Source organism: Macaca mulatta, chromosome 14, assembly GCF_049350105.2.
Source record: "Macaca mulatta isolate MMU2019108-1 chromosome 14, T2T-MMU8v2.0, whole genome shotgun sequence".
Classification (NCBI taxonomy): Eukaryota; Metazoa; Chordata; class Mammalia; order Primates; family Cercopithecidae; genus Macaca; species Macaca mulatta.
This window is the reverse complement of record NC_133419.1, coordinates 7,685,291-7,712,502: the sequence shown is the minus strand read 5'-3', so window position 1 is coordinate 7,712,502 and position 27,212 is coordinate 7,685,291. Positions and strand designations below refer to the sequence as shown.

At 54.3% G+C, this 27,212-nt stretch overlaps 1 protein-coding gene across 8 annotated transcripts in view; it reads right to left on the bottom strand.

The window, feature by feature from the left end:
- SPTBN2 (spectrin beta, non-erythrocytic 2) overlaps positions 1–26,611 on the bottom strand; it is a 45,080-nt gene extending 18,469 nt beyond the window's left edge. For 2 of the 8 annotated variants that reach the window (XM_077962095.1, XM_015113614.3), the window contains exons 1-15: positions 26,106–26,611; positions 18,826–18,916; positions 18,560–18,738; positions 13,250–13,401; positions 12,648–12,821; positions 11,772–11,863; positions 11,547–11,627; positions 11,113–11,228; positions 7,455–7,567; positions 7,120–7,307; positions 5,152–5,269; positions 4,391–4,549; positions 3,765–4,067; positions 1,603–1,756; positions 517–1,387 (exon numbers count right to left, since the gene is read on the bottom strand). In XM_077962095.1, the coding sequence (XP_077818221.1) occupies positions 517–1,387; positions 1,603–1,756; positions 3,765–4,067; positions 4,391–4,549; positions 5,152–5,269; positions 7,120–7,307; positions 7,455–7,567; positions 11,113–11,228; positions 11,547–11,627; positions 11,772–11,863; positions 12,648–12,821; positions 13,250–13,401; positions 18,560–18,716 (2,678 nt within the window). In that variant the 5' untranslated portion in view covers positions 18,717–18,738; positions 18,826–18,916; positions 26,106–26,611. Of the gene's footprint in view, positions 1–516; positions 1,388–1,602; positions 1,757–3,764; positions 4,068–4,390; positions 4,550–5,151; positions 5,270–7,119; positions 7,308–7,454; positions 7,568–11,112; positions 11,229–11,546; positions 11,628–11,771; positions 11,864–12,647; positions 12,822–13,249; positions 13,402–15,545; positions 15,970–18,559; positions 18,739–18,825; positions 18,917–25,516; positions 25,658–26,105 lie in introns of those variants that run through there. The other 6 variants (XM_077962096.1, XM_015113615.3, XM_077962097.1 and 3 more) reach the window with 4 other exon arrangements.
- Between the last annotated feature and the right edge of the window lie 601 nt (positions 26,612–27,212).

The window sequence follows — 27,212 nt, the reverse complement described above, 5'->3', positions numbered from 1 at the left end:
GTCCCAGCTACTGGGGAGGCTGAGGCAGGAGAATGGCGTGAACCCGGGAGGCGGAGCTTGCAGTGAGCCGAGATCCGGCCACTGCACTCCAGCCTGGGCGACAGAGCAAGACTCCGTCTCAAAAAAAAAAAAAAAAAAAAAAAAAAAAAAGTCCACACAGACAATTTCAAAATAATATATCGTAAGTACGAATGCTTCCTTGTATTTCTTAAAGGGTGCACCCTGAAGAATGTAGGAGGGACATGCTAATATTGGGGATTTGATTTTTAAAAGGGCAGAGAATCAAATAAAGCAAGATATTGGCAATGATTGAATCTGGGTGATGGGTATAGAGAGGTTTGCGGTGAAATGTCTCTACTTGTGAGTATGGTTAACATCTTTTGTTAAAACTAGAAACGGACAACCATTAAGACTCAAAGGGGTGAGGCAGGCAGTTTATGGAGGGACTCACCACCCACATCCTGGCCCCCACCCTGCCTCCCAAGGCCAGTCCCACTGGGAGCCTGAGGGGCCTACCTCTGCTGCACCACCTCCAGGTCCTCCAGGCGCTCAGGCAGGGCCAGCCCGTTGAGCCACTGCTCCTTCTCCTCCACCCAAAGCCCGCAGGCCCCGGCCTCGCTGAGCATGGTATAGAGCGCTAGGGCTGCCTCCAGGGCCCGAGCTCGCTTGCCTGCCCGGGCCTGCAGCTCCTCGTAGTGCCGCTCCAGGGTGGGCACCCGACCCTGCACCTCGGGCGTGCGGCTCAGTGCGGGAGGCAGGGCTGCTGCCTGTTCCCTCAAGGCGTCCAGGGTTGGCCGGTGGCTTCGGATCTCCTCCTCCAGGGCCCGATGCTGCCTGGCTAGAGCCTGCGTGGAGAACTCGTCGTGACCCAGCTCGGGGCTGGACACCAGGCGCAGTGCGTCTACCAACCAGGCCTCCATGTCGTTTGCATCGGCCTGGAACTGGTAGAGGCTGGCAGCTTGGGCCAGCCGCTGGGCACGCTCCTCGGCCAGGGCCTCTAGCCGCTCCCACTGGGCTTGGAGCTCAGCTGCACGGGCAGAGGCCTGGCTTGCCCCAGGGTGACCCTCGGCCACCAACTGCTGACCCTGCTCCAGGGTGAGCTTCAGGGGCCCCAGCCGGCCGCTCATCTCACCCCGCAGGGCTGTGTGCTTGTTGAGCAGGCGGAGGACACCGGTCAGGTCCCGGCCCGTGTCGGCTGAGGCCAGGAGGTGCTGCTGCTCCCGCACCCAGGCCTCAGCTTCGCCCACCTCCCAGAGGAAACGCCAGAGCCGCCGTGACTCCTCCAGCCGGGCCCGCCGCGCCGCTGCCAACTCACACAGTGCCTCATAGCTCTGCTCTAGCTTGGCTACCCGCTCTGACACCAGCTGCGGGTCGCAAGGTCTATACTCTGAGAAAGTCACAGGAGAGGGTCAGAGCTGCAATCCAGCCCTCCGGCTGCTCCCTGCCACCACACTCTCTTGGGCTTCCCACCTTGGCTCTAGCTCAGTCACCATCGTTTGGTCACCATCTTTCCTGTCCCCAGGTTTCCCAACCCTTCTACCTTGGCTCTTGATGTGCTCCTTCCCAGCCCCTCCCTCTCCAGTGCCTTCCCCGACTTTTCACCTTTCCCTGGGTTGCAGAAGCGCAGGGCAGAGGCGCTGACGGCCCGCACCCTTTCGGCCTGCACGGCGATGTCTGCCTCCACCAGCTCGTGCAGCTGCAGCAGGTCCTCCACTCCTGTCAGGTGCTTGCCCAGGTCCTGAGACTGCAGCCGGCCCTGCCAGGCACACATGGAGTTCGGATGCCCGCCTGAGCACGCACGCGCTAACCTGCCGTGTTTTCCTTCCAACCTCTCTGTGGCTCCAGGTGTTGCACCCAGGTGAGAAACCTGCTTACTCACACACACTGAGATACCCCAGTTCTGCTCTGGCACCCCGACCTCCTTATCCTTATCCTTAACTCCCCTGCTGTGGAACAATGTTCTAACTAACTCCTGCTCTTAGAAGCTTTGCTGTGACTAACCTTCTTAGCCTCAGAATCACTGACACCCTCCTGTCACCACTGCTCTGCCCCTGCACCCAGCAGCCTTCCTTCCACATCTTTCCCCAATCCACCCTCCTGGCCGCTGCCTGCCTGGGAGATGGCAGCAACCCTAACAGGTCTTGCTCTCATGCTGCCTGCCCACAGGCCTTCTTCAGAGTAGCCAAAGTGACCTTTTTACAAACGTAAGGTACAATGAAGTCTCTATGCCTCTCAAAACCTTTTAATCACTTTCTTTATTTTATTTTTTATTTATTTATTTTTTTGAGACGGAGTCTGGCTCTGTTGCCCAGGCTGGAGTGCAGTGGCCGGATCTCAGTTCACTGCAAGCTCCGCCTCCCAGGTTCACGCCATTCTCCTGCCTCAGCCTCCCGAGTAGCTGGGACTATAGGCGCCCTCCACCTCGCCCGGCTAGTTTTTTGTATTTTTTTAGTAGAGATGGGGTTTCACCGTGTTAGCCAGGATGGTCTCGATCTCCTGACCTCGTGATACACCCGTCTCAGCCTCCCAAAGTGCTGGGATTACAGGCTTGAGCCACCGTGCCCGGCCTCTTTCTTTATTTTTTGAGATGCAGTCTTGCTCCCGTCATGCAGGCTGGAGTGCAGTGGCGCAATCTTGGCTCACTGCAACCTCCACCTCCCGGCTTTAAGCAATTCTCCTTCCTCAGCCTCCTGAGTAGCTGGGATTACAGGCGTGTGCCACCACGTGTGGCTAATTTTTATATTTTTACTAGAGACGGGGTTTTGCCATGTTGGCCAGGCTGGTCTCGAACTCCTGACTTCAGGTGATCCACCCACCCTGGCCTCCCAAAGTCCTAGGATTACAGGTGTGAGCCACCTTGCCTAGCTGTGGTGTTTTGTTTTGTTTTTTTTTTTTTTTTTTGAGACTGAGTCTTGCCCTATCACCTAGGCTGGAGTGCAGTGGTGCAATCTCAGCTCACTGCATCCTCCGCCTCCTGGGTTCAAGCGATTCTCCTGTCTCAGCTTCCTGAGTAGCTGGGACTACAGGCGCCCACCACTGCACCCGGCTAATTTCTGTATTTTTATAGAGATGGGGTTTCACCATGTTGGCCAGGCTGGTCTTGAACTCCTGACCTCAAGTGATCGCCCACCTTGGCCTCCCAAAGAGCTAGGATTGCAGGCGTGAGCACCGTGCCCGGCCCCTTCAAATCACTTTAAAGGATCCGTGTTACTTTGAATAAAATCCAAACTCCCTGACCAGGCCTGTAAGACCCTAATGGGCTGGCTGTGCCCTCCCAAATCTCAGTCCACGGCCCCCACTCCTCATGCTCACAGCCCACCGGCTTTCCTTCTGATCCTGAACACACCATGCTGGTCCGGGCCGAGGGCCTGCGCCGGCTCTTCCTTCTACCTGGAACGTTCTCTCCTGAGAGCTCTCTGTGCTGTTCTTGGCAATATTCTGGTCTCGGCTTAAATGGCATTTTCTCAGAGGCCTTATCTGACCAGCCCCTCACGCCGCCCTGTTCCAGATTCATCAATGGTTTTATGGCCCCTGCTCTTTTGTTTATGGAAAGGTCCGTGGGTTTTGTCATCAGCCTCCTCCATCTAGAACATGAACCCCGTGTGGACAAGGCCCTGTTTCCTTTGTTCACTGCTACTGGGGACAGGGCCCTGTGCTGGTTCACACTCCACAGAGACTGGCCGAGCAGACAGGCAAACGCACCCACTGTGGGGCCCCCTCAACTCTTGATCACCTGTATCCCACCCAGCACGCCTCACTGATACCTTCATCTCTTCCATCCAGTCCATGAGGTAGAGCAGGTCCTGGAACACCTTCTGCAGCTCCAGGTTGAGGAGGAGCCGCTCCCGCCGGGCGGCCACCATCTGCCGCAAGAAGTCCCAGAGCCGTGCCACGTTGTGCTGCCGAGCGGCGATGCGCTTGATGTCGTGGTAGCGCTCGGCGGCCAGCTCTGCAGCCACGGCGTCCACCGCCTGCACCCGGCCGCTGTAGGCCACGATGTCCGTCTCAATGGCTTCGTGCTTCCGTACTGCTGCCTCGACAGCTGCCAGCTCCAGCCCAAAGTTGTCCTGTGTCGGGGACAGGGAGAGGAGGTGTGGGGACCAAGGGACAGTGCCTCTGCCGGCTCCTCTGTCCTGCAGAGCACTTGGGCTGCAAGATCCCAGCTCCATGTGGTGGCTCTAAGTTCCCTCTCTACCCCACCCCCATCCTCTTTCACCAACACTCTCTTCTGTCCCAGCCTCTGGCCCCTTGCTCCCGGACCTCTAGGCCTTTTTACCCAGGTGGCGGATTTCGTGTTTCATGGTCTCTCCAACCCGCGGGGCTTCTTATCCACCACTGTCTCTCTCCCAGTTCTGACCAGCCTAAGCATCCTAGGAGCCTCCAGTCCTACCTGGGACACGAGGCGCTGGTTCTCGCTGAGCCAGGTCTCCCGCATAGCAGCCTTGCGGTCGAAGCGGGCGGCCAGCTGCTCCAGCTTCTCCTGGCGGATGAGCTCGGTGCGCAGGGCCAGCTCACGCTCGTGCTCCGCCTTCTCCAGCCGCTCCCAAGCCTGTGGGGTGGGGACAGAGTCAGTGGAAGGGACAGGGCAGGGAGGGCTCAGTAGGGCTGGAGGCACATGGTAAGTCCCATGGAAGCTCGGTCTAGTGGATCCGTGGAATGCAGTGGGTGAGACGCCTGGGCGTGGAAACAGGAAAGAGGGCAGCGCTGGGAGTCTGTGAAGCTATGTAGAAGCTTCTGGAAAAGGACTGAAGGGAGCGGGAACAGTGGAAACCATCTGATTCCTTTGTGTTGGCAGGACTGTGTGCGAACCTTATTTTTACTTTTAGTCATCTTACAACATCGTGAAAAAAATAAAGGAAGGGATAGTGAGTTGGGGACAGGTGGAATAAGCTGAGGGACTTGGGGCATAATTTCCTTACGTGACCTCGTATGGAGAGTCAGACAAAGGAGCAGGGAGCCATGTGCCTGAGAGGGCGGGAGAATCACATCTGGCACAGTGTGGGCAGCTGGGCGGAGTGCTCGAGTTTCAAGTTGGGGCAGCAGATAGTGGAGTTTGCTGAAGGTCGAGATGGCCCCGGGTTTGGGGATGTGTGCAAGGCGTCTGGGCCAGGGGCTACCCTGAGGGTGGGTGGCCTGTGGGCAGCCACGGACCTTGTTGATGTCCGAGATGAGCCGGCCCTCGCGGGGCGTGTAGACCTTCTGGTTGTTGGCCCGAAGTTTGCTCTGGATGGTGAAGAGCAGCACTTCCAAGTTGCCTTTCTCGGTAAACCTGAGGCAGGAGGCCGGGTTGGGGTCAGAATTAAAGCCCATGAGGGTCACAAGGACTCTTTCCTCTTCAAAATGGCTGTCCTGTGGTGCTTTTCTTCTTACAAAAGTAATACAAGCTCTTTACGTGGAAACCAGAAAATACTGGCGAACCAAAAGAACATAGTTTTATTTTATTTTGAGACAGAGTCTTGCTTTGTCACTCAGGCTGGAGTACAGTGGCACAATCTGGGCTCACTACAACCTCCGCCTCCTGGGTTCAAGCCATTCTCTTGCCTCAGCCTCCTGAGTAGCTGGGATTACAGGAGCGTGCACTACCACACCTGGCTAATTTATGTATTTTTAGTAGAGTCGGGGTTTCAAATTCCTGACCTCAAGTGATCCACCCACGTCAGCCTCCCAAAGTGCTGGGATTACAGGCGTGAGCCACTGTGCCCGGCCGAAATAATTCTTTTTTTTTTTTTTTTTTTTGAGACAGAGTCTCACTCTGTCGCCCAGGCTAGAGCGTGGTGGCGCGATCTCGGCTCACTGCAAGCTCCGCCTCCTGGGTTCACACCATTCTCCTGCCTCAGCCTCCTGAGTAGCTGGGAGTACAGGCGCCTGCCACCACGCCCGGCTAATTTTTTGTATTTTTAGTAGACACGGGGTTTCACTGTGGTCTCCATCTCCTGACCTTGTGATCCGCCCGCCTTGGCCTCCCAAAGTGCTGGGATTACAGGCATGAGCCACCGTGCCCGGTCCGAAATAATTCTTTTATAACCTATTTCCTTGCTTATTTTTCATGAACATTTTTCCATGTCAATAAATGCATTTATTTAATGTCATTTTCAGTGGCTGACCCGTGACTTATTTTTCTTTTATAGTGGTTGTGTTGATGAACATCCTTGAAGCTACATCTTTGTTTAATGCCCAGAAGACGACTTCCTAGGTTAAAGGGTACACCTTAAATCATTCCCTGGAATGTATAGAAACAGTTGTTTTCTGGACTAATATTAGTTTCAGAGCTGATATATATTAATTCCAAAAGAACTCCATGACAGCATAAACACAGACATTTTGGCAGGTACTGAACAGAATTGCCTAAGAGCAATCACATATTTGGAACAGTTAATTGCTAAAATATTGAAATGATAAGAACCTCTGCAATTCTCACGTTACCAGCCACACCCACGTTGCCGGTTATGACCTGCCTGTCAGGTCCAGTCCCCTCTATCCTATGCTGGGATTGGGTTGCCATGACACCCTGATCAGTAATCTTATCTGATGAATTGCACTGACTCAACACACCATAGCAATCATTTCCACAGCATGTTTTTTTGTTTATTTATTTTTTGAGATGGATCTTGCTCTGTCACCCAGCCTGGAGTGCAGCAGCATGATCTCAGCTCACTGCAACCTTTGCCTCCCAGGTTCAGGTGGTTCTCCTGCCTCAGCCTCCCGAGTAGCTGGGACTACAGGCATGTGCCACCATCCCCAGCTAATTTTTTTGTATCTTTAGTAGAGACAGGGTTTCACCATGTTGGCCATGCTGGTCTCAAACTCCCGACCTCAGTAGAGATGGGGTTTCACCATGTTGGCCAGACTGGTCTCGGTGATCCATCCGCCTTGGCCTCCCAAAGTGCTGGGATTACAGGCATGAGCCACCATGCCCTGCCCACAGCATGATTTTTAAAAATGGCTAATCATTAAAAAAAATTTATTTTGTATCAACTACGTTGTTTGGATGCTTCTGGCATGGGAAATCTCTACTGCACTTATGTACTGCCAAATTTCCCTCCCTGAAAGTTGTGCTAATTTAGGCTTCCTCTCGTGGGAGCACAGCTCAGGGCAGGGTGGGGCCCCAGGGACACCTACTTGGGCGGCTTCTCCACGGTGCGGTAGGAGTTGAAGGACTGCAACTGGTTCTGGACCCCACTCAGGGAGTTGGCCAGCTGCCGGTCATTGAGGGTCACAATCGTTTGCTCGATCCACTGCAGCAGCTCTGAGGCCAGGGACTCATACTTCTCCACCAGGCGCTCTGCCTCCATGGCATGGTCCAGCACCTGGGAGGCAGAAGACATGGACATGACAGTCCCAGCCACAGGGTCCCTGGCCCAGTCCTGCAGCTCCACCCTGCCCTTGCACTGAGGAAGTAAGACCCCTCAGCCGGGCCTCCTCTGGCCTTTATACCTATTGCCCATGGACAGTACCTTGCCAATTCTCTTGCCTTCCACTGCCAGGGCCTTCATCTTGGAGAAGTAATGGTAGTAAGTAGCCACATAGGTAATGATCGACTTCTCATCTGGCTGGTCCACATTCACATCTGCAAGAGCGGACCATTTGGGTCAGGCCTCCCAGAAGTACATCCACAACTTGCATCAGCTACCCCAAACCCTGGGCCTGCCCAGTCCTCCAAGGCTGACATCTCTCCATCCCCTTTTAGAGCAAAATGACAACTTGGCCATTCAAATGAAAGGGGCACCAAAAGCTCACCTTTTTTCCCTTCTTCTGGAAACAAGAAGGGCCCTCCAAGCAGAGCACAAACCCCAGAAGGAGGCTTTTACTCAGAGTTCCCCATGGAGACCAAAATTAGTTGTTTGGGGAAGAAAAGCAAGAAAAGAGACAGCATTGCTACGTGGGGATGGATCACGGACTTTTAGGCTGGAACAATGTTTAAGAAATCAATGGAAACCGGGCGCGGTGGCTCACGCCTATAATCCCAGCACTTTGGGAGGCCGAGGTGGGCGGATCACGAGGTCAGAAGATTGAGACCATCCTGGCTAACACGGTGAAACCCCATCTCTACTAAAAATACAAAAAAATTAGCTGGGCGTGGTGGCAGGCGCCTGTAGTCCCAGCTACTCGGGAGGCTGAGGCAGGAGAACGGTGTGAACCCGGGAGGCGGAGCTTGCAGTGAGCTGAGATCGTGCCACTACACTCCAGCCTGGGGGACAGAGCGAGACTCTGTCTCAAAAAAAAAAAAAAAAAAAAAAAAAGTCAATGGATTGAGGGGCAGCAGGACAGAAGGTATGAACTAAGCCTCCTGAACCTAAGATGCACAGAGCAATGGGCCCTGTGATCCCCGCAGCTCAGTGGGGACAGAGGCCAGCTCTCAGCACCATCTCCAGGTGTGATCACGCTGTTTCTAACCTCAATCCCAAACCTCAGCTGTGGGCCCAAGGAGGGGAGTGTCTTTCAAACCGAACTGGCTTCCACCACACAACCGAGGCTGACCGTAACTTGAAATCTATGGGTTCTTGGCCGGGCGCGGTGGCTCAAGCCTGTAATCCCAGCACTTTGGGAGGCCGAGACGGGTGGATCACGAGGTCAGGAGATCGAGACCATCCTGGCAAACACGGTGAAACCCCGTCTCTACTAAAAAAAATACAAAAAACTAGCCGGGTGAGTTGGCGGGCGCCTGTAATCCCAGTTACTCGGGAGGCTGAGGCAGGAGAATGGCGTAAACCCGGGAGGCGGAGCTTGCAGTGAGCTGAGATCCAGCCACTGCACTCCAGCCCGGGCAACAGCGCGAGACTCCGTCTCAAAAAAAAAAAAAAAAAAAAAAAAAAAAAAAAAAAAAAAGAAATCTATGGGTTCTTTTAAATAGGCCAGATTTTATCCTAAAGGTAAGACTATGAGACTGGAAGCCTCTTGCCCATTTCTGGAAACACGCAGGCAGGCAGGAGCCACTGAAGTCATCTCGGAAAGTTACAGAATGCTTAGCTTTATTTCCAGGTTCTGAATTACAGCCATGCTGCCCAGAGGCTCTCTAAGGAGCACTGCATGAAGCCTATGTCTGTTGCTAGCTCGCTGACACTTGTCATTCTGGAGTAAAAGGGTCCAGGTGATAGGGCTACAGGTAGAATGGAAAACAGGGAGAAAATGGCCAAGACCAGCGAACATCCACCCAGTGAACTTCAGGAGCACCTCCAGCAGGGGAGTCACTGGGCCCTTCTCTCCTCCCTGTTCTGGCTGCACCAAGATTGGTCTCCACTCTACCAGAAGCAGCAGAAGAAACAGGCTCTGGAGCCAGGCTGCCTGAACGCCAATCTCAGCTCCATCTGCCGGAGGACTTGGGCAAGTTGCTCACCCATTATAGGCCCCCATCGTCTCTTCCATAAACTGAGGATAACAGTACTGATTTCAAAGGGGTATTGTGAAGATTAAAGCATGTCAAGTGCAGAACCAGGTACCAAAATAAGAGAAAAATCGCAGTCGGGTACAGGGGCTCACACCTGTTATCCCAGTGCATTGGGAGGCCGAGGTGGGCGGATCACAAGGTCAGGAGTTAGAGACCAGCCTGACCAACATGGCGAAACCCCGTCTCTACTAAAAATACAAAAACTAGCCGGCCTGGTGGCATACGCCTGTAATCCCAGCTACTCGGGAGGCTGAGGAAGGATAATTGCTCGAACCCAGGAGGCGGAGGTTGCAGTGAGCTGAGATCGCGCCATTGCACTCCAGTCTGGGCAACAGAGCGAGACTCCGTTTCAAAAATAAAAAAAGAGCCCAATCGCTGTTACTGATCTCATCTATCTTGTCAGCATTATGACCAGAACCACAGGAACCAATCAGCAAGGTCAGCTGACCACAGGCCAGGTCTGGGTAAGAGTGGAAGGTCATGCAGCTTAATTTTTTTTCTTTTTTTTTTGAGACGGAGTATTGCTCTGTCGCCCAGGCTGGAGTGCAGTGGCCGGATCTCAGCTCACTGCAAGCTCCGCCTCCCGGGTCCACGCCATTCTCCTGCCTCAGCCTCCCGAGTAGCTGGGACTACAGGCGCCCGCCACCTCGCCCGGCTAGTTTTTTGTATTTTTTAGTAGAGACGGGGTTTCGCCATGTTAGCCAAGATGGTCTCGATCTCCTGACCTCGTGATCCGCCCGTCTTGGCCTCCCAAAGTGCTGGGATTACAGGCTTGAGCCACCGCACCCAGCCGCTTAATTTTTTTTCTTAAAAATTTGTTTTAAAAAAATAAAGACAGGTCTCGCTGTTGCCCAGGCTGGAGTACAGTGACTATTGACAGGTGTGATCCCACTACTGATCAGTGTGGGAGTTTTGACCTGCTCCATTCTGACTTGGGCTGGTTCAGTCCTCCATAGGTAACCTGGTGGTCCCCTGATCCCAGGAGAACACCAATGCTGAACTTAGTGTGGATACCCAATCAGCATAGCCCACTGCAGCCTAGAACTCTTGGGCTCAAGTGATCCTCTCACCTCAGCCTCCCTAGCAGCTAGCACTACAGGCAGGTACCACCGTGGCCAGCAACATGTAGCTGAATTTAGAATCCTAGAATTTTCGAAGAACCCTTACAGACCAATTCTGTCTTTTAAGACATGAGGAAACTGAGCCACAGAGGCCAGCCACTGGCTGTATGTCACAGAGCTCCTGTGTGCTCTGCCCGGGACACAACTCACAGCCCAGTGCTCTTTCTGTCACTGGGCTGCCCTTCTTCTGACCTACAGTCTTTTGTTAGAAAAAACTGAGAAATGATTTTCATACCACAAAATTCACCCTTTTAATGTATATAATTCAGTGGTTTTCAGTGTAAAGATGTATTTTTTAGGGGGAGGGGTAGTCATGGGGTCTCAGTATGTTGCCCAGGCTGGTATCAAACTCCTGGGCTCAAGCGATCCTCCTGCCTTGGCCTCCCAAAGTGCTGGGTGTGAGCTACCCCATGGTTTTCAGCATATTTACAAGGTTGTGTAAATATCACCACTTTCTAATTCCAGAACATTCTCTTCCCCCACCAAAGAAGCCCCTGTATCGGTTGGTGGTTACTCCATGTCTTCCCCCTCTGCGGCCCCTGGCAACCACTGGTCCACCTCCTGTCTCTACCCTACCACCTCTTTTTCACATAGCTCTGGCCCCACCTTCAGGATCCAGCAGCTTGGTAAGTCCCAGTTCCTTTTCAGCCAGATTGAATGCATTCTGCAGATTATAGTGCGCATTACACTTCTTCAGAGACTCAAAATCCAGCAGGTCTGGCCTGGGTGGGGAGGAAAGACAGAAGGGATCAGAAACATGTGAGATCTTAAAGAGGAAGAGGAAACCCACACCAATCTTTATCCCTAAGTCACCGACCCAATTTTGTCCAGAAGTAGGCATCCCAAACCCACACTGCTGCTCACAGCCCCTCCCCATACCGCCTCCCCTGCTTCCCATCACAAGCGCTCTGTGCAGTCCTGCACCCCCACGTTCTGGTTCTGCTCCGAGTGCTATCCCTTCCTTCTGACTGCTGTGCAGCTCGTCTCATCTCTGTCTCCACACGTGCAGCCGAGGTCACTAGCCGACCCCATCTTCTCACCGGTGTTTATGCACGATGGCGTTGAAGGCTAGCCCATCTCTCCAGCTGGTGGTGAAGTTGTGTACATTGACGTTGGGATAACTATAAACAGAGATTCGGAAAATGGTGAGTAGGGCTGAGCCCTGGTCTGTGATTCCAGGGCAGTCACCAGCTCATGGTTCCTGGAGCCCAGCACAGCCTGGGGGTCACTGACCCTCCAGTGCCACATGCCCAGGGCATCCTCACCCTGCAGTCTTCATCTGGCACCACAGAAGCAGGGCATCCTTGGCTGACTTCTTCTCCTTGTTGTCTTCTGTCTCCACACTGATGTCTTGGATCTAGGAAGGAAGCAAGCAGGGCCCTCACTCCCTGGACAGGAACTCCTGGTGTTATCAGAGATGCTCAGCTAAATGGCAGGAAACCACTCTTTAGACGGTGGTAATGGGGTGGACAGGCATAGCCTGAGGTCCTTTCAACCTAGGCCAGGGACCACAGAACACTGGGTGGAAGGGGTTTGAGGCAGCAGATTAGGGTAGGATGCTGAAGAATGGATGTGTCCCTGAGTGGAGGTGCTGGTCCCTCCAGGTGGGGAACTGCAGGCAGAAGAGTGAATCTTTTCTGAGAACTGGCTCTCCAAGGTGTCTGAAAGCTGGCTTTCCAAGGTGAAGCCGACAGAACCCGGGAAGGAAGGGGGTGATCAGGAAAGCTGTGATGACATGAGGACACTGGGGCATGGGAAGGAGGAGGGTGACTGTTCCACTGGGGGAGGCCAGCAGAGTTTATGGCAGGGGATTGGGGCCAGTGACCAGACCCTCTGGAAGTTCCCAAACCCCTTGTGGTGAAGGACCAGTTTGTAAAACTTCTAGTCCCTTGTGGACCAATACACAGAGCAGTGCACAGGGAACCTGCCACAGGGGTTTGCCATTCACCCACGCTGGTTTCTACCCTGTTGAAGGAGGGGAGTCCACTGATCTGGTGCTTGGATAGCACCGCAATAGCAACTGCTACATAAGGTTCTAGATCCTCCGTCTTTGTGTTTGTTGTGTCACGGGCCAGCAGGAACGGTCTGTGGTGCAGAATCAGGGCAGGAACCACACCCTGTGCGACAGTGTGCTGGGGTACCTGGAATCGAAGGATGATGGTCCAGACCAGCCCAAGGGTCAGTCGGTGGTTTCCGTCCACAATGTCATGGGAGCCCATGTTTTCCAAGTGCACTTTCTGCTCCTTGAGGAACTGCAGTGCCTTGTCCACGTTCTCCAGGCAGTGGATCCGCATGCGGCCCTTTGTGGGCTTTGGCTGTGGAGGGACGGGGGCAAAATGGCACGGGACTGTGGGCTTCCACCTTCTTCCCCAGCCTTCCCAGGGCCCGGCTTTGCACACCTTCCTCATGACCTACCTCAGGAACACAGGCACAGCCCCAGGGCTGGAGCCAAAGCTGAGGTTACAGATGAGGCTTGGGCAGATTAAGATTCCCAAGGGAATTAATTGCACCCAGAGTAGGTGGAAAAAGAAATGTTTTCAATGGGGCCACTGTTCCTGTCTCCACGAAGCAGTGCTCCTATGTAATCCAAGTGGCAAAGGCGCTCGAAATGAACCCATCCTCTGAGCAGGGGGAGCCACTGCTTCCCGCCCTGTGCCGTCACTCTCTCTGAGGGCTGTTCCTCCAGCTGGTCCCCTTGGACACTTTTCTGAGGCCCCCTCTTCCCTTCATGACCACAGCTCACCAGTGTCTCTCCCGAGAGCACCTCGAGGAGCCTCAGCAGGTTGCGTCCATCCCGGAGGTCGCTGTACAGGTCCCCCACCCGGCACGTGACCCGGGCCAGGTGCGAGTTTACCCACTTGGTGAAGGTTTTCTTCTGCACGGCTTCTCGTTCATCTGCAGTGGCAACATGGGGTTATTTCTGTCCTTCGAGTTCAGCATGCCTGCTTCTAAACACCAGTTGGCAGGGGTGGGGGATGGAGGAGCCTGAGAGATTTCGGGAAGCGGGGTCCTCCAAGGAGGAGGAAGGGAAGGAAGATGACCAGGAGGAAAGCCCGTAACTTGGAATGAGCTCATAAGCAAGGTAAAGAAGAAAGATGAAAGACAGAAAACAGGCTTTGAGAAGAAAGGATGAAGACCTTGGAAACCGTGGGACATGCAGGGAGGGGCTGGAGTGGGGCAGTCGTGTAAGTGGTGGAACACTGGTCAAGTGACTTCATCCATCAGAGCCCCAATGTCCTCATCTGTAAAATGGGAACATCACTTTCTACTTCAACAGGTCATTGTGTTGATTAAATGAGATAAGGTATATAAAACATCTAGTTGGTGCCCGGCACAAAATGGCTCCTTGGTGAGCTGCTGTTATAAAGTGGTGTGATCTGACCTGCAGGAGAGCAAGAGCTGCCCAGGCCGGTGGGAGGTATGGCTGTTTTCTTTTGGTTGTGGACAAAGGAGAGGGTGTGGACTAAAATCATAGCAGCGGCTCTTCCAAGCGGTCATTAGGACTTGATGGTATAGAGGCTGCAGGCCTCCTGAGTCAGCTTACTGTTCCTTGGATAACTTAAAAGAAAAGGCAGGCTCCTCTGTTTTGGGGGTTGGGGACGGTACGTTCAACAGGCTGCAAGGGGATCCAGTTCCAGGACATAAACACCCCATTGCCCAGAAGAACAAGATGTTGAGAGTTGGCAACTGGGAAAACAGTGAGGCCAGGAACCATGAGGGAAAAAAGCCAGGCAGAGTTAGGCACCAATCTCAAAAAAAAGTTAGGCAATGCCCTGCTGCCCAGCCCACAGAGGAGGGGAGCTACTGAAGAGGGGAAATAAGTACTACGTTTCATAGGAAAATAAAAATTAAGAACGTTCTAAGTGACAAAGTGAAAGCATCAGAAGCTGCTCTGGTGATGAGGATTTCTGCCACTTCCCCACAGAGAGCCCTGTGCAAGGACCCAACCCAAGTGGCTGGGGTCTGAAGAGTCACTCTTGCTTCCGTCTCAGCACCAGCATCTCAGACACCAGAAAGACTCATCCCTTAATCTCACATTCCTAAGCACCTCACCCATAAGACACAGCAACACACCCATGTCGCTCCCTGTCTCTTACTTTCAGCCACTATACCGGCACAAAACCTGGGGTCCTAATAACAACGTGGGATAGCCCCATGCTCTCCAGCACCCGTGAAACCAAGGGTGCGTTGGGGCCTCCCGGCAGGTCTACAGGTCCCATCTGAGCCAGGAGGAGCCTGGGTCACAGGCCAACGCTGGATCCAGGGGGACTGCCCTGCTGCTGGGCACCCTGGGGTGAGACCATTTTGGCACACAGGCAGAAGACACAGAAGTAGTGTCAGCTAGGAGGAAAATGGGCAAAGTCAAGCACAAGAAACCAAGTGTTATGTCACAAGACGCCCACAGCATCCCAAGATCCTTACACACACACACCAGTGATTCCCAGAAACACACCCAAGCACTTGTGCCAGAGTGAACACACACCTGCGCAGACATCTACCTGGGCCTGTTTGCACAGATCCTCTCCTTCAAGACACTCCCTCTGCTTCCACACACACTGCCCCCGTGCACACATTCAGACACACACTCAGAAGCGTGGAAAACACAATCTCCCGGTCCCTGGGCCTGGCTCACCCCTACCCCTCCCCTAACTGTCCTGGTAGGCGCTCCACTGCCAGATCCAGATCTGCCTTAGAGGCACTGTTGGGGCCTCCCCGGGTGCTGGTGCCCCTGCGCCCCCCAAAGCTGGTTGCCTTTGCTCCATGCAGCACCCCAAGGCCCGGCAGTCACACCCACCCATGCCATCATACACGGTCCCTGCCAGTGGGTCCAAGCCTTTCCCCATTCCGTTGACATCTGTGTATTTTCCAGCCTCTTGTAATTATCCCCTCCAAGCTGCATCACATTGTCTCCCAGCACAAACACTGGAGTCACACTGTGTCCCGTACTGGGTCCTCAGCTCAGCTCCGGCCACTCTCCCCACACCCAGGTCCCTCTGGCCCAGGCGCAGTCGTCCATACAGGGGGCCCCCGGGCCTCACCTTGTAGCTGTTTGAAGCGTCCTTCCAGCACGCTGGCATACTGAGCAGGGTTGATGAAGGCAGCTGGTGAGAGCAGGAGGCCCCCGGGGTTCTGGGCCCCTTCCACAGCCTCATAGTAAAACTCGCCGGCCTCGTGCAGGCCGTTCCCGTGCACCCTGTTCACTCCGTTCCCATTCATGCTGCCAGCTGCTGGCTACAGAGCCCAGGGCCCAGAGTCCATGCTCCCCGCCGGCAGGGGGCCAGTTTCTGTTCCCCAGTGGAACCTCAGGCTGGACTCCAGGGTCAGGGGATTCAAGAATGGTGGGAATTACAAGGAGTGGCAAAAAGAGTTACGGGGTGTCCCGAGCTCCTGAGACAGAGAGTGAGGGCACGCCTGGCTGCGGCGAGAGGGGACAGGCGGCTCCAGACAAACAGGTTGGACAGTGTTGGGGAGGGGAAGGAGGCGGAGTGTGGCTGGCGGGGGCAGGGCCAGGCCCTGTGGGGCGGCGGAGGAGGGCACTGCCAGCGCCTTCGAGACCCGCCCATCAGGCCCCAAGTTACCTAAGAATACGCAAGATCCACGAGAGGGGCCCCCCAATGCAAACTCCTGTTTCCCAAAGGTTTGCAGGAACAGCGAGGGCAACCCCTCTCTGGGTGACTCTGGGAGGTCCTTCTCCAGGATGTGTGGGCTTTGAGCCCCAGCTCAGAAACAGACAAAGAGAAATCCGGAAATGAGGAGATCCTCAAAGAGGAAAGGCCAGGCACCGTGCGAGGTATTTTCTTTTACTCCCTTGTCTGTGAAATGGGCACTGTTTCCACCTTTCCAGCTGTTTTTTTTTTTTTTTTTTTTTTTTTTTTTTTTTTTTTGAGACGGAGTCTCGCTCTGTCGCCGGGGCTGGAGCGCAGTGGCCGGATCTCAGCTCACTGCAAGCTCCGCCTCCCGGGTTTACGCCATTCTCCTGCCTCAGCCTCCTGTGTAGCTGGGACTACAGGCGCCCGCCACCTCGCCCGGCTAGTTTTTTGTATTTTTTTAGTAGAGACGGGGTTTCACCGTGTTCGCCAGGATGGTCTCGATCTCCTGACCTCGTGATCCGCCCGTCTCGGCCTCCCAAAGTGCTGGGATTACAGGCTTGAGCCACCGCGCCCGGCCCTTTCCAGCTGTTTACCACCACCTCCAGTGCCAGCTCCTTCCCTGCCCTCCAGCCCATCAGGGCCGTCCTCCACCAGGCCATCCCAGCCCCCAGACACCCTGCTGCTGGGCGCATCTACCAGGCGCCCTTCCCCTCGGCTTCAGCGTTTACCATGTGCAGCCTACACTTGCCCTTCCCCGTCTTCATTCATTCAGTGTTTATTTGACACTTACTGGCTGGAGACAGTGCTAGGCAAAGCCCATGCAGAGCTGCCTCTTCAGGGGAGCCCAGTTTAGTGGTGGAGATAAACACCCAATGAGAGCACAAGGTCGCACAGATGTGTGCAGACACAGTGACAGTCCTGCCTGGCCCGAGTTATGTGCAGCCAGACATGGTGACAGTCCTGGGAGGGATGTGTCCTATGTACACAGGCTTGGTGACAGTCCTGGGAGGCATGTGTCCTATGCACACAGGCATGGTGACAGTCCTGGGAGGCATGTTTCCTATGTACACAGGCATGGTGACAATACTGGGTGGCACTTGTCATGTGTGCAAACATGGTGGGTGGCACATGTTGTACACACATAGACATCATGACAGTTCTAGAGGCTACATGAATCCAAAACCAGAGTGCCAGGAATATTTCCCCCAAACATGACATTCTCCATAACCCACACCTTCTGTCTTCTCTGATGTATAGACGCACTGGTAGGAGAGTTTCACAGCCGGCCTGAAGACCCAACCAGCAGGACAGAGAAGCCCAGGAGAAAATGAGAGGGGGTCCCAGGAAGTTATGGCTGCCACAAGGGGGTCCTCAGACTGGTGCTGGGCTGGCTCAAAAGAATCACTTAGGGAGCTTTTGAAAAACCCTGAGTTGTGGACCAAGATTCTAATTTTCTGCATCTAGGGAGGAGTTTGGAAACCTGTATTTGTTACAAAAACATCCCTGGGTGATCCTGTAAAACATGTGGCCAGGTTTGGGAACCTCCCTCTTGGAGTCTCTCTTCTTCTAGGGGCCAAGCCCACCCCCACTGGGAGCACCACCTCTTGGTGAGAGTAGCTGGGGCCTTTCAGACTGGGTTGGGTTGGGCTGGGCTGGGCAGCCGGCAGGTCAATGGTAATGACAAGGGTGGGATGGAGGAGGAAGCCAAACGGGGTGGGTGGCCTTGGGGTGTGTGGGTGAGTCAGCCCCACGCCAGCCACTGGTGGTGTCAGGTGGCAGCCGCACTCTTGTTGCCATGACAACTCCTCCCCCGGAAGACAGGGAGGCCGCCAGACGAGTTTCTGCTCAGAGCAGAGAGCCCAGGCCCCAGGCCGTAGGGAAGGGTAGGGGCCAAGGCAGGCAGAGAGCACACCCGGGAGAATGGGCAGCTGCTGAAACCAGCAGCAGCGGGAGGAGGGAACCTGCTTCAGGGAACAGGCAGATGAGATAATGGGAGTAACAGGCGGCAGGTGGAAGGAACAGGTGGGGAGGGAGCAGAGGGGAAATAATAGACCAGGAACAGGTGTGGGAAATGACAGTGGGAAATCAAAGAAGATACAACAAGGGCATGACAGGTAAGGGAGAGGTGGGCGGAGACGGGAGTGGCAAGAGCGAGAGTGCTGAAGGATGAAGGGACGTGACCCTGGGGGCTGAGGCCAGAGAGGGAAGCTGTTTTAGTCAGCTTAGCCAGTCCAGGGGCCAGTGCAGCGTCTCTAGGCTTGGGGGGAGGAGCTGGGGAAAGTTCTGAATGGCCTGAAGGCTATTCTTGAGGCTGGATTTGGGCACCAGGGAATTGATAGAGTGTTCTGGGTCTCCCACTTAGAAAGAAAAGTCAGTCTTCCCATAAAGTTAAAGGGCTCTTCATGACGAGCTGACAAAGCCTCCTCCAGCATCCCCCCACCTCGACCCTCCCCTGACCTCACCTGCCAGAGCCTTAATGCGAGACCTCTCAAAGAGGCGGGCTGAGCTGCTGTCATTGTCCCAGTCTGAGTCAGGAAGGTCCCAGCGGTTGTTGATGTCGCTGTACTGGCCCTGGATCTCCAAGCTGTCAAAGTCTGTGGGTGACAGAGTGCTGCTCATGGTGGTGGCTGGCTTCCTGCTCCTGCAAGGAGAATGCGGCCAGTGAGGGTTGTCGAGGGACCACTAAGCCCTCCACTCACCACCAGGGCCTTCTGTCTTCCTGCCCTACCTGTGCCCCGCTCTCCTTGTGGCCAGAGGCTGTGGTTGGCTGCTCAGTGGAAATCAGCCCCCAGAGGGAGAGGGGAAGCCACCGGGGAAGCCTAGGGACAGGAATACATCAGAAGCACAGAAAGTGAAGCAGGAAGGCGGCAGCAGCTCAGAGTAATGCGGTGGTCAGGAAAGGCTCCAACGGCTTCGGGCCAGAGACGGATGGGTTTGGGGGTAAGGAAAGGGGTGATGGGCTTCAGTGCTTCAGACAGCAGTGTACAGCCCAGGATAATGCAGGGAGCACATATGGGGCCCTGTGGGCAATAATGACTAGAAAGTGGCATTCTTTCCTTCCACAAACTGTCCTGAGCCTGTGATCAACCCAAGATGGCCTCCTCTACCCTGTCGGCAAGTTGAGATAAAAAGACCCAGATTCGTTGGACGCAGTGGCTCACACCTATAATCTCAGCACTTTGGGAGGCTGAGGTGGGTGGATCACCTGAGGTCAGAAGTTCAAGACCAGCCTGACCAACATGGTGGAAACCCATCTCTACTAAAACTACAAAAAATTAGCTGGGCATAGTGGCAGGCGCCTGTAATCCCAGCCACTCTGGAGGCTGAGGCAGGAGAATCGCTTGAACCTGGGTGCACCACTGCACTCCAGCCTGGACAAGAGAGCAAGACTTGTCTTTAAAAAAAAAAAAAAAAAAGGACCCAGATTCTGCTCTTGAGCTAAGAAAAAGCTATGATACACCAGGAAGATTGATGTGCTGTTTGGCAAGTATGGATATACCAGGAAGATTGATACGCTGTTTGGCAAGTGCCCAGGAGTTCAAAGGAGGACACAGTATGGTTCTCTCCCCTTCGTTTGCTTTGGTTTGCCACAGAGAACGTTAGTAAGTACTCAATAAATGTCGGCTGTGACACGTCCCTGCCACTGACATGCATCACCTCACCATAACTTCCCGTGGGGTGAGGGCCCACTATCATCCCCATTTCATAGATAAGGAAACCGCACAAAAGACATTAAGTTGGCCAGGCGCAATGGCTCACGCCTGTAATCCCAGCACTTTGGGAGGCTGAGGCGGGTGGATCATCTGAGGTCAGGAGTTCGAGACCAGCCTGGCCAACATGGTAAAACCCCGCCTCTACTAAAAATACAAAATTAGCCGGGCATGGTAGCACACGCCTGTAGTCCCAGCTACTGGGGAGGCTGAGACAGGAGAATCACTTGAACCTGGGAGGCAGAGGCTGCAGTGAGCCGAGATTGCGCTACTGCACTCCAGCCTGGGCGAGACAGAGTGAGACTCCGCCTCAAAAAAAAAAAAAAAAAAAAAAGACACTAAGTTACTGGTTCAAGGTCACGCAGCTGGAAGAAACAGTGCTGGGTTTTGAAAAGTTCTTTCCGACTCCGGGGACACGCTCTTAATGGCAGCCTCTTGAACAGAGAATATACACAGGTTCCTCAACCATCCTGGAGGCCTCGAGTCCTCCCCGGAGGGATGAGCAGCCATGGCTCCTGCCTAGGGCCCAGGCTGGGGAAATGTGAACCACGTCTGCTCAACAGCACTACTTATGGCTCTAACTTACGCAAACACACTCTGTGCTCAAAACTAACAAATGAGGTTCAGAATAACTGCTGGGGATTAAAAAAACAAAACAAAAAAAAACAAAAAAACAACCTCTACTGCCCAAAGTTCTTGCGTAATTCAGCATTCAGCAGCCATTCGAGAGAGGGGAGGGGACTGGGTCTGTAACTTTCACAAAACCCCCAATTCTGCATTTCTCCTGATCCCTACTTCCTAGGACCAGGGCTGTGGTCTTGGTAGCCTCAGATTCTGGAAAGGAAGGAGGTATGTAGAAGACAGAAGTGCTGGGTGGTGAGACTCGGGTAGGTGGTGAGACCCATAGGCATACAAAGGCAGGACCTGGCTTCCATCATTAACTAATTCCATGAAGCTGAACCTGACCTGCTTGAAGGCCAGGGTTGTCTGCCCCTCCCCTTTCTCCTAAAGAGAAAATGTGCGCAAGGATTTTTCTTGGGAGGAGCATTAATGAGATGCAAGGGAGCTAAGGTCTAAGGCTTGTAGATTTGGGCTTTAATTCCCTCTAGAAGGAAAGGGAACTTAATTTCTACTAGGCCTAGGACTCTTCTCATTCAAAATCCACCATTTCTCCCCACAGATTCTCTGGATTTGTTCTGTAAATATTTATATAAAAATATATTCTAGGGCAGAGTTGAATCACCCTGAGCAAAGAGCGCTGTGGGCAAGGCATGACCTGAACTAGCGTCACCTAATACTCTCAGCTTCTAGACGGGAAAGTAGTCCACGCCTCAGGACCAAGTGTAATTCCACTTCTCTCGGCCCCTCAAATTAGTGCTTCCTAACCAGCAGCCACACTTATGCTCAGCTCTGGGATGGACATCTCCAGCACTCAAACTCTCCCTGCACAGATCTGCCCACAAAAACGCCTACACCCAAGTCCCACCCTGCCCCCGCTTCGGTTTCCATGACCCCTTACTAGGAGTCACAAACGTACCAAGGCTAGCCCCCGGGAGTGTTTCGCTGGGCCAATATGACTGATTTTTTAAATGACTGATTTTTTGGCCAGGTGAGGAGGCTCATGCCTGTAATCCCAGCACTTTAGGAGGCCAAGGTGGGCGGATCACCTGAGGTCAGGAGTTCGACACCAGCCTGGCCAACAAGGCGGAACCCCGTCTCTACTAAAAATACAAAAACTCAGCTGGGTGTGGTAGCAGGTGCCTGTAGTTCCAGCTACTCAGGAGGCTGAGGCTGTCAAGTCGCTTGAACCTGGGAGGCGGAGGTTGCAGTGAGCCAAGACTGCACCATTGCACTCTAGCCTGGATGACAGAGTAAAACTTGTCTTAAAAAAAAAAAAAAGAAAAAAAAAAAGACTAATTTTGGATTCCTTTAGATGGGTCTGCATTATCTCTCTACAGGCCCAGCCACTTCACATACTATGTTACCTGCCTGGCCCCAACTGCTGAGGTTTGCAAACCCAACCTCATACATCTTTGTACTCCACAAAGAGCAGAAACTCAAAGAAGCTAACCATCTGACCCTCTCTCCAAACTACAGTATCTCTGAGGCCCCTGCAAGCTGCACAGAACCTAAACATGGACTGCTTTGGCTTATTTTTGGGGCTCCAACTTGGTCCTCCCAAGGGGAGGGGCAGACAACCCTGGCCTTCAAGCAGGTCAGGTTCAGCTTCATGGAACCCGTTAATGATGGAAGCCAAGTTCTGCCTTTGTGTGTCCATGGGCACACACCTCCCCACCTACCCGAGTCTCACCACCCATCACTTCTGTCTTCTCCACACCTCCTTCCTTTCCAGAACCAGTGACTGCCAAGACCACAGCCCTGGTCCTAGGAAGTAGGGCTCAGGAGAAATGCAGAATTGGGGGTTTTGTTAAAGTTACAAAGGGGTCCAATTGGGAGCCAGACCCTCCAGGGAAGTCCAACTGTTAGAATGTCCCTGTGGATTCCTACCATTACCAAGAGAAAGTATGGAGCTAGAACCTCCTCTTCCCCCAAATAAAACCTCGGCCACTTAAATGCGCCTCTCCCCAAATTGAATTTGAAGCATGCAAGCTGTGTGTCCTGAGTTTCCAGAAATGCTGTGATATGGATAAGGAACTATGCTGGCACTGGTGTCCTTAGATCACAGACCCCCACAGGGCCACCATGTTGTGACTCCAGGGAGTTTGTTCCCACAGCCTTCCATGTGAATTGTGCTCTCTGGCATTGTTCAGCATGTGGCTCTGAGGCTCTGCTACCTCTGTGTCTCTAGGTCTTGGTTTCTGAGCATTCTGGCTCTGCAGCTCCCTGGCCTTGTGGACAATATGCTGTGTTCTCAGCATGTGTCCCCTGCTGCCATCTCTAGATTTCCACTGATTTCTATTTGCGTTTCTCCTACACATATCCAGCGCTGTTTTCTTGCCACTGAGTAGATCATTCCTCACCTATGACCAGGGTCTCCATGCTCACACTTCCTCAGTTGGCCAGCGGCCCCCCCCCCCAGCTTCATGACCCCCTGTCTCTCTTGAAGCCGGAGAATCCTCAATTGTCCTCTCTTCCACGGATTCCTGAAGTCTGGCAATAGGGCGGTGCAGTAGCTAATCCAGATTACAGTCTCATCATACCTTATTCTTAGCAATTGACCTCAAGGCCAGGCCCAAGTAGCTTACACTGTTAGTGCTAGAAGAATGCCAACCCCCGCCAGTTGCAGGCTTGGGGTCCTGCTGGAATCTACGCCAGGCACTGCTGGAGGCAGACTAGGCTCACGCGTGCTGATCCTCCAGGGCAGCTTTCCTCTCTTTCAGCTGATATGTTAAGCTAGAAATCCTATACCCTGGGCTAGAGGCTGCCTTGTACCCTAATTCTTCCTCTCACCACCTCCTGCTCCTGATGAATTCTTTCCCTCGCTCAGAGTTGATCATTCCCTCCTCTGTGCTCCCAGGGCACTTCGGCATGCAGCTAGTATTGTACTTACTTATCACATCGCATTACAGTTAGTTGTTTACATGTCTCTCTGCCCACTCCACATTTAACTCATTGAGGACAAGGGCTGTTTACTCGTTTTGATGTTTTTCCAGACTCAGTACAATAGATATGCAATAAAGAGATACTGAATGACTTGACTATAATTCATGTTTTTGGCTATCGAATTAATGTCTTTCTTAGGACTAGAGAGAAGCTCAAGGAAAGAATGAACAGGGCATGGGAGAAGACCTGCTCCTGGGCTGGGATACTTTCAGGGTTGAGCTCAACAGCTCAGGACTGGGGATTCTCAAACTTCCATGAATCACAACAACCTGGAGGACTGTTAAATCACAGGTCACTCCCCACATCCCCCAGCTTCTGAGTCGGTACTTCTGGGGTGGTACCTGGGAATGTGCATTTCTAACCTATTCCCGGGTGACACTGAAGCTACTGGTCTGGGGACCACACTTTGAGGGCCACCCTTGTCCAAAGATGGGAAGCAGCTGGAATTGGTTAGAGGAGCCATGAGTACTGAGAAGACACAAAGTTTCAGGGGTGAGTGTGACCCAGGGTTAGCTTCTTGGTCTGCTCAGGCCTTTCCCACACTAAACTCAAATATCACTTCCCCTCAGGAGCTCAGGCAATGAGAGAGGAAGATGAAGATGGAGTAGGTGCCAGAGGTAATGAAAGAAACAGTGCTGATGCCCCAACAGCGAACTGCAGATATGCGGGAGGAGGACGGCAGAGCTAGAGAAGTCATGGGAAGGCAGAGTTGAACAAATGACAGCGGGATGAATAATAGATTAGAAGAAATGGGGACTTTGGCAAAGTTCAAATCTTATTTGCTTCTAAGTATAAATGGGTGGACTGGCAGAGAGATAAAAGGAAAAAAAGTCACAAATCAGCTCACGGCCCCCAGGAAGGCAAGAGAAAGATGGGCCCCAGGGCAGAAAACAGGGGAAGGCAGGAACAGCAAAACCCCAACCCACCTCTCAGACTGTGTTCCTGATCAAATCCCTCGGAGGAAGTTAGGAATTGGGCTGAAGAGGGGGGCCGAAATTTTATTTTCTCTTCTAGAATCCTCCAGTTATGGCAGATTTATTCAAATATTCAAATTCTTCACTCCCTTGCTACCTCCCTTCCCCAAGCCCGGGGTCACATCAATTTTTCTAAGTGAAGAATCTAAACTCCATCCTACCTTCTCCGCGGCCAATCCTTTGCCCTTCTGAATATGCCAAGAGGTTGCCCCACACCTCAAGCTAAGACACATATTTGTAACTCACTCTGCCCTCTTCACCGTCAAAGAAAACTGGTTTGTGGCTACCTCTGCCCATGCCTGAAACCCCCGGGCTCTCCAGCGTTGGAACCGTGGCTGCTCCGAGAGGGGGAGGGCAGACGTCATGTAGCAGGTTAAGACCGGGGCAAGCCTGCACCTCACACAAGCATGGAATGTCCTGGGGTCAATAGGGTAAAAGTTCCAAGCCGAGTGGAAGGTAAATCATGACTGTGTCGCCGGAGCTGGAACACCCCCGCGAGCAGGTCTCGCCGGGTAGCTCCGTGCGGGGCGGACAGCACAGCCCTATCAGCGTCCCGGCCGCAGAAACGCCGCACGCGGCCGCTTCCCAGCCGCCCAAAGCGTCTGCGTTCTCCTCGGGCCAGTTCCGGCCACCACAGCCAACCGCGTGCCCCTCTCCCACACACTGGGGGGGAACAGAAGGGAGCGCGTGGAGCCAGCTGCCAAAGAGGCGAGGAGGAGCCCACGCGGCTCCCGGGAGGAGGGAGCCGGGCTCCCGCAGCCCGCCGGACAGAGGCGGCCGAGCGCGCCCCCAGCACCTGGCCCGGCGCCGGCCCGTCCGCCTCGCAGCCCCGGCGACGCGAGAGGCTGGCGCTGTCAGACCCGCTCCCAGCCTGGCAGCGAACGTGTCCGTCAGCCCCAACTGTTCCAGACTCTTCTCCCAGCTCCAGAGAGGCCCGAATCCCCCACGGCCTTGGCCCCCACCGCCCTCACCCCGGTACCTGTGTGGCTGGCACGGGACCCTCTCCGTCCCGTCCCCGCCTGCTCCCGCCCCGGCTCGCCCGGGCTCACCCCGGCCGCCGGGACCCGACCCCGACCCCGACCCCGACCCCGACCCTGCCGCCCGCACGCTGCAGCACAAAGCGCGCCGCCCCGCGGGCCGGGACAAAGCGGGCGGGGGCGCCGGCACCTACCTCCGCGCAGAGCAGCGGCCGGGCGGGCGGGGGCGCGGCGGGTGGGGGCGCACCGGTAGTTGCCGCGCCCGCAGCCCGGCCGCGACAGGAGGTTGCAGGCAGCGGCCGGGCGCACCGCGGGCGGCGGGCGGGCGCTGTCACGGGGCGCAGGCGGCGCGGGGGGCGCGCGGGGCGGGCGGCGGCGGGGCGCGTGGCGGCGGCGCGCGGGCGCGAGCGGCGGGACTGCGGCGCCGCGGAAGGAGGACAATAGCCTCCCCCTGCCGCAGGCCGCCGGCTCCCGCGGGAGGCCCGGGACCATCTGGAGCCGGCGGCCCCGCGGGGCTTGGGGCGGGGCCCGAGTCGCCCCTTCCCCGCCCGGCGCCATGGCAACCGCGGCCCCTCTTGGTGCTCCCGGCCGCTCCCCGCCGCTCCCCGCCCGGGGTCGTTGACCTGCCCCGGGGCTAACGCGACGGCAGCTCCGAGGCCGGCTGCCGAACCCCAGCCACCTTCCGTGCGGGTTCCCCTCAAAACCCCGCCTTCTCGTCCTCGCTGGACCCGGATCCCCACCACAGCTTACAAATCTTGGTCTCCCCCGATTCGGACACCTCACCTTTCTCCCTATTCTGCTTTTCCTTCAAAATTCGTATCCCCGAGACACGCGATCCTTCCTCTAATGACACTGCCGAGACACGCGATTCTTCCTTTAATGACACTGCCGACGAGGTTTCCCGAGATCCAGCCTCCGTTCCCCTTTCCTCTCCGGGCACCTCCAGTCCGTCTCCGCTAAGCATTCCTCTCACCAGTCCCCTCGCTCTCGCGTCCTCCTTCAGGCAGCTGGGCCGGCTCTGCCTCCCAGAACATCTCCATGGCACAGTGAAGATTCGCCTTCTACAGATCAGATGCTGGGAACAGGCATCTCAGCGCTTCTCAGCTCCTCTCATTTATCAACCAGGAGAATTCCGGCCTAGTCACCGTCTTGAGGGGGGTGGGGGTGGGGGCAGACATTTCTAGGCCTGGCACTGGGTTTCTCCTTGGTTTCTTAGCGTCTGGGTGGTCTAAGGTCTAAGGTCCTTAACCAAGGTGAACTGCTGCCTGCTTAGGAGAGGAAGGAATTATGCCCAAATCATGACAAACTCACAGAGTGCCAGGTGGGTGCTAAAAGCGCATCATCTCATGTGACACTCCCACCCCCACTCCAGCTCTGAGAAGTAGGTGCTGTTCTTCCAGATTAGAAAACTCAGCTCAGAGATGAACCAGTGGTAACAGGGTGAGCTTTGTACACAGCCGTTAGTTTATGTACTGCCCCTGAAGATGTGGGCCCATTTCTATCCAGGGAATGCCTGAAATGGCCAAGTAAGGGCACTCAAAGAACGGGCTTTGAGCGAATTATTGGATTTAAGGTTTTATAATAGCTTAATGGGTAATTTAGGATTTTGCTCCTTTCTGAAAAGGTATGCATACTGAAACAAATATATGCAATTGAAGTACTTTCCAGATACGGTTTTCACAACCCTAACTAGTGGTGTCATCTACCTGGCCTTGGTTTTCCTAGTCTATGAAATGGGTTGGGAGAAGGGTTGGGGAGTTCCACTGAAGATTACTTTGAAGCTCTCTCCTAGCTCTGATACCTGTGCTTCTGCCACGAAACTGGAAGTGGCTTTCTGGTGTGTACCTCACAGTTAGCTGCATTTGAGGCTATTTATCATTATGATTATGA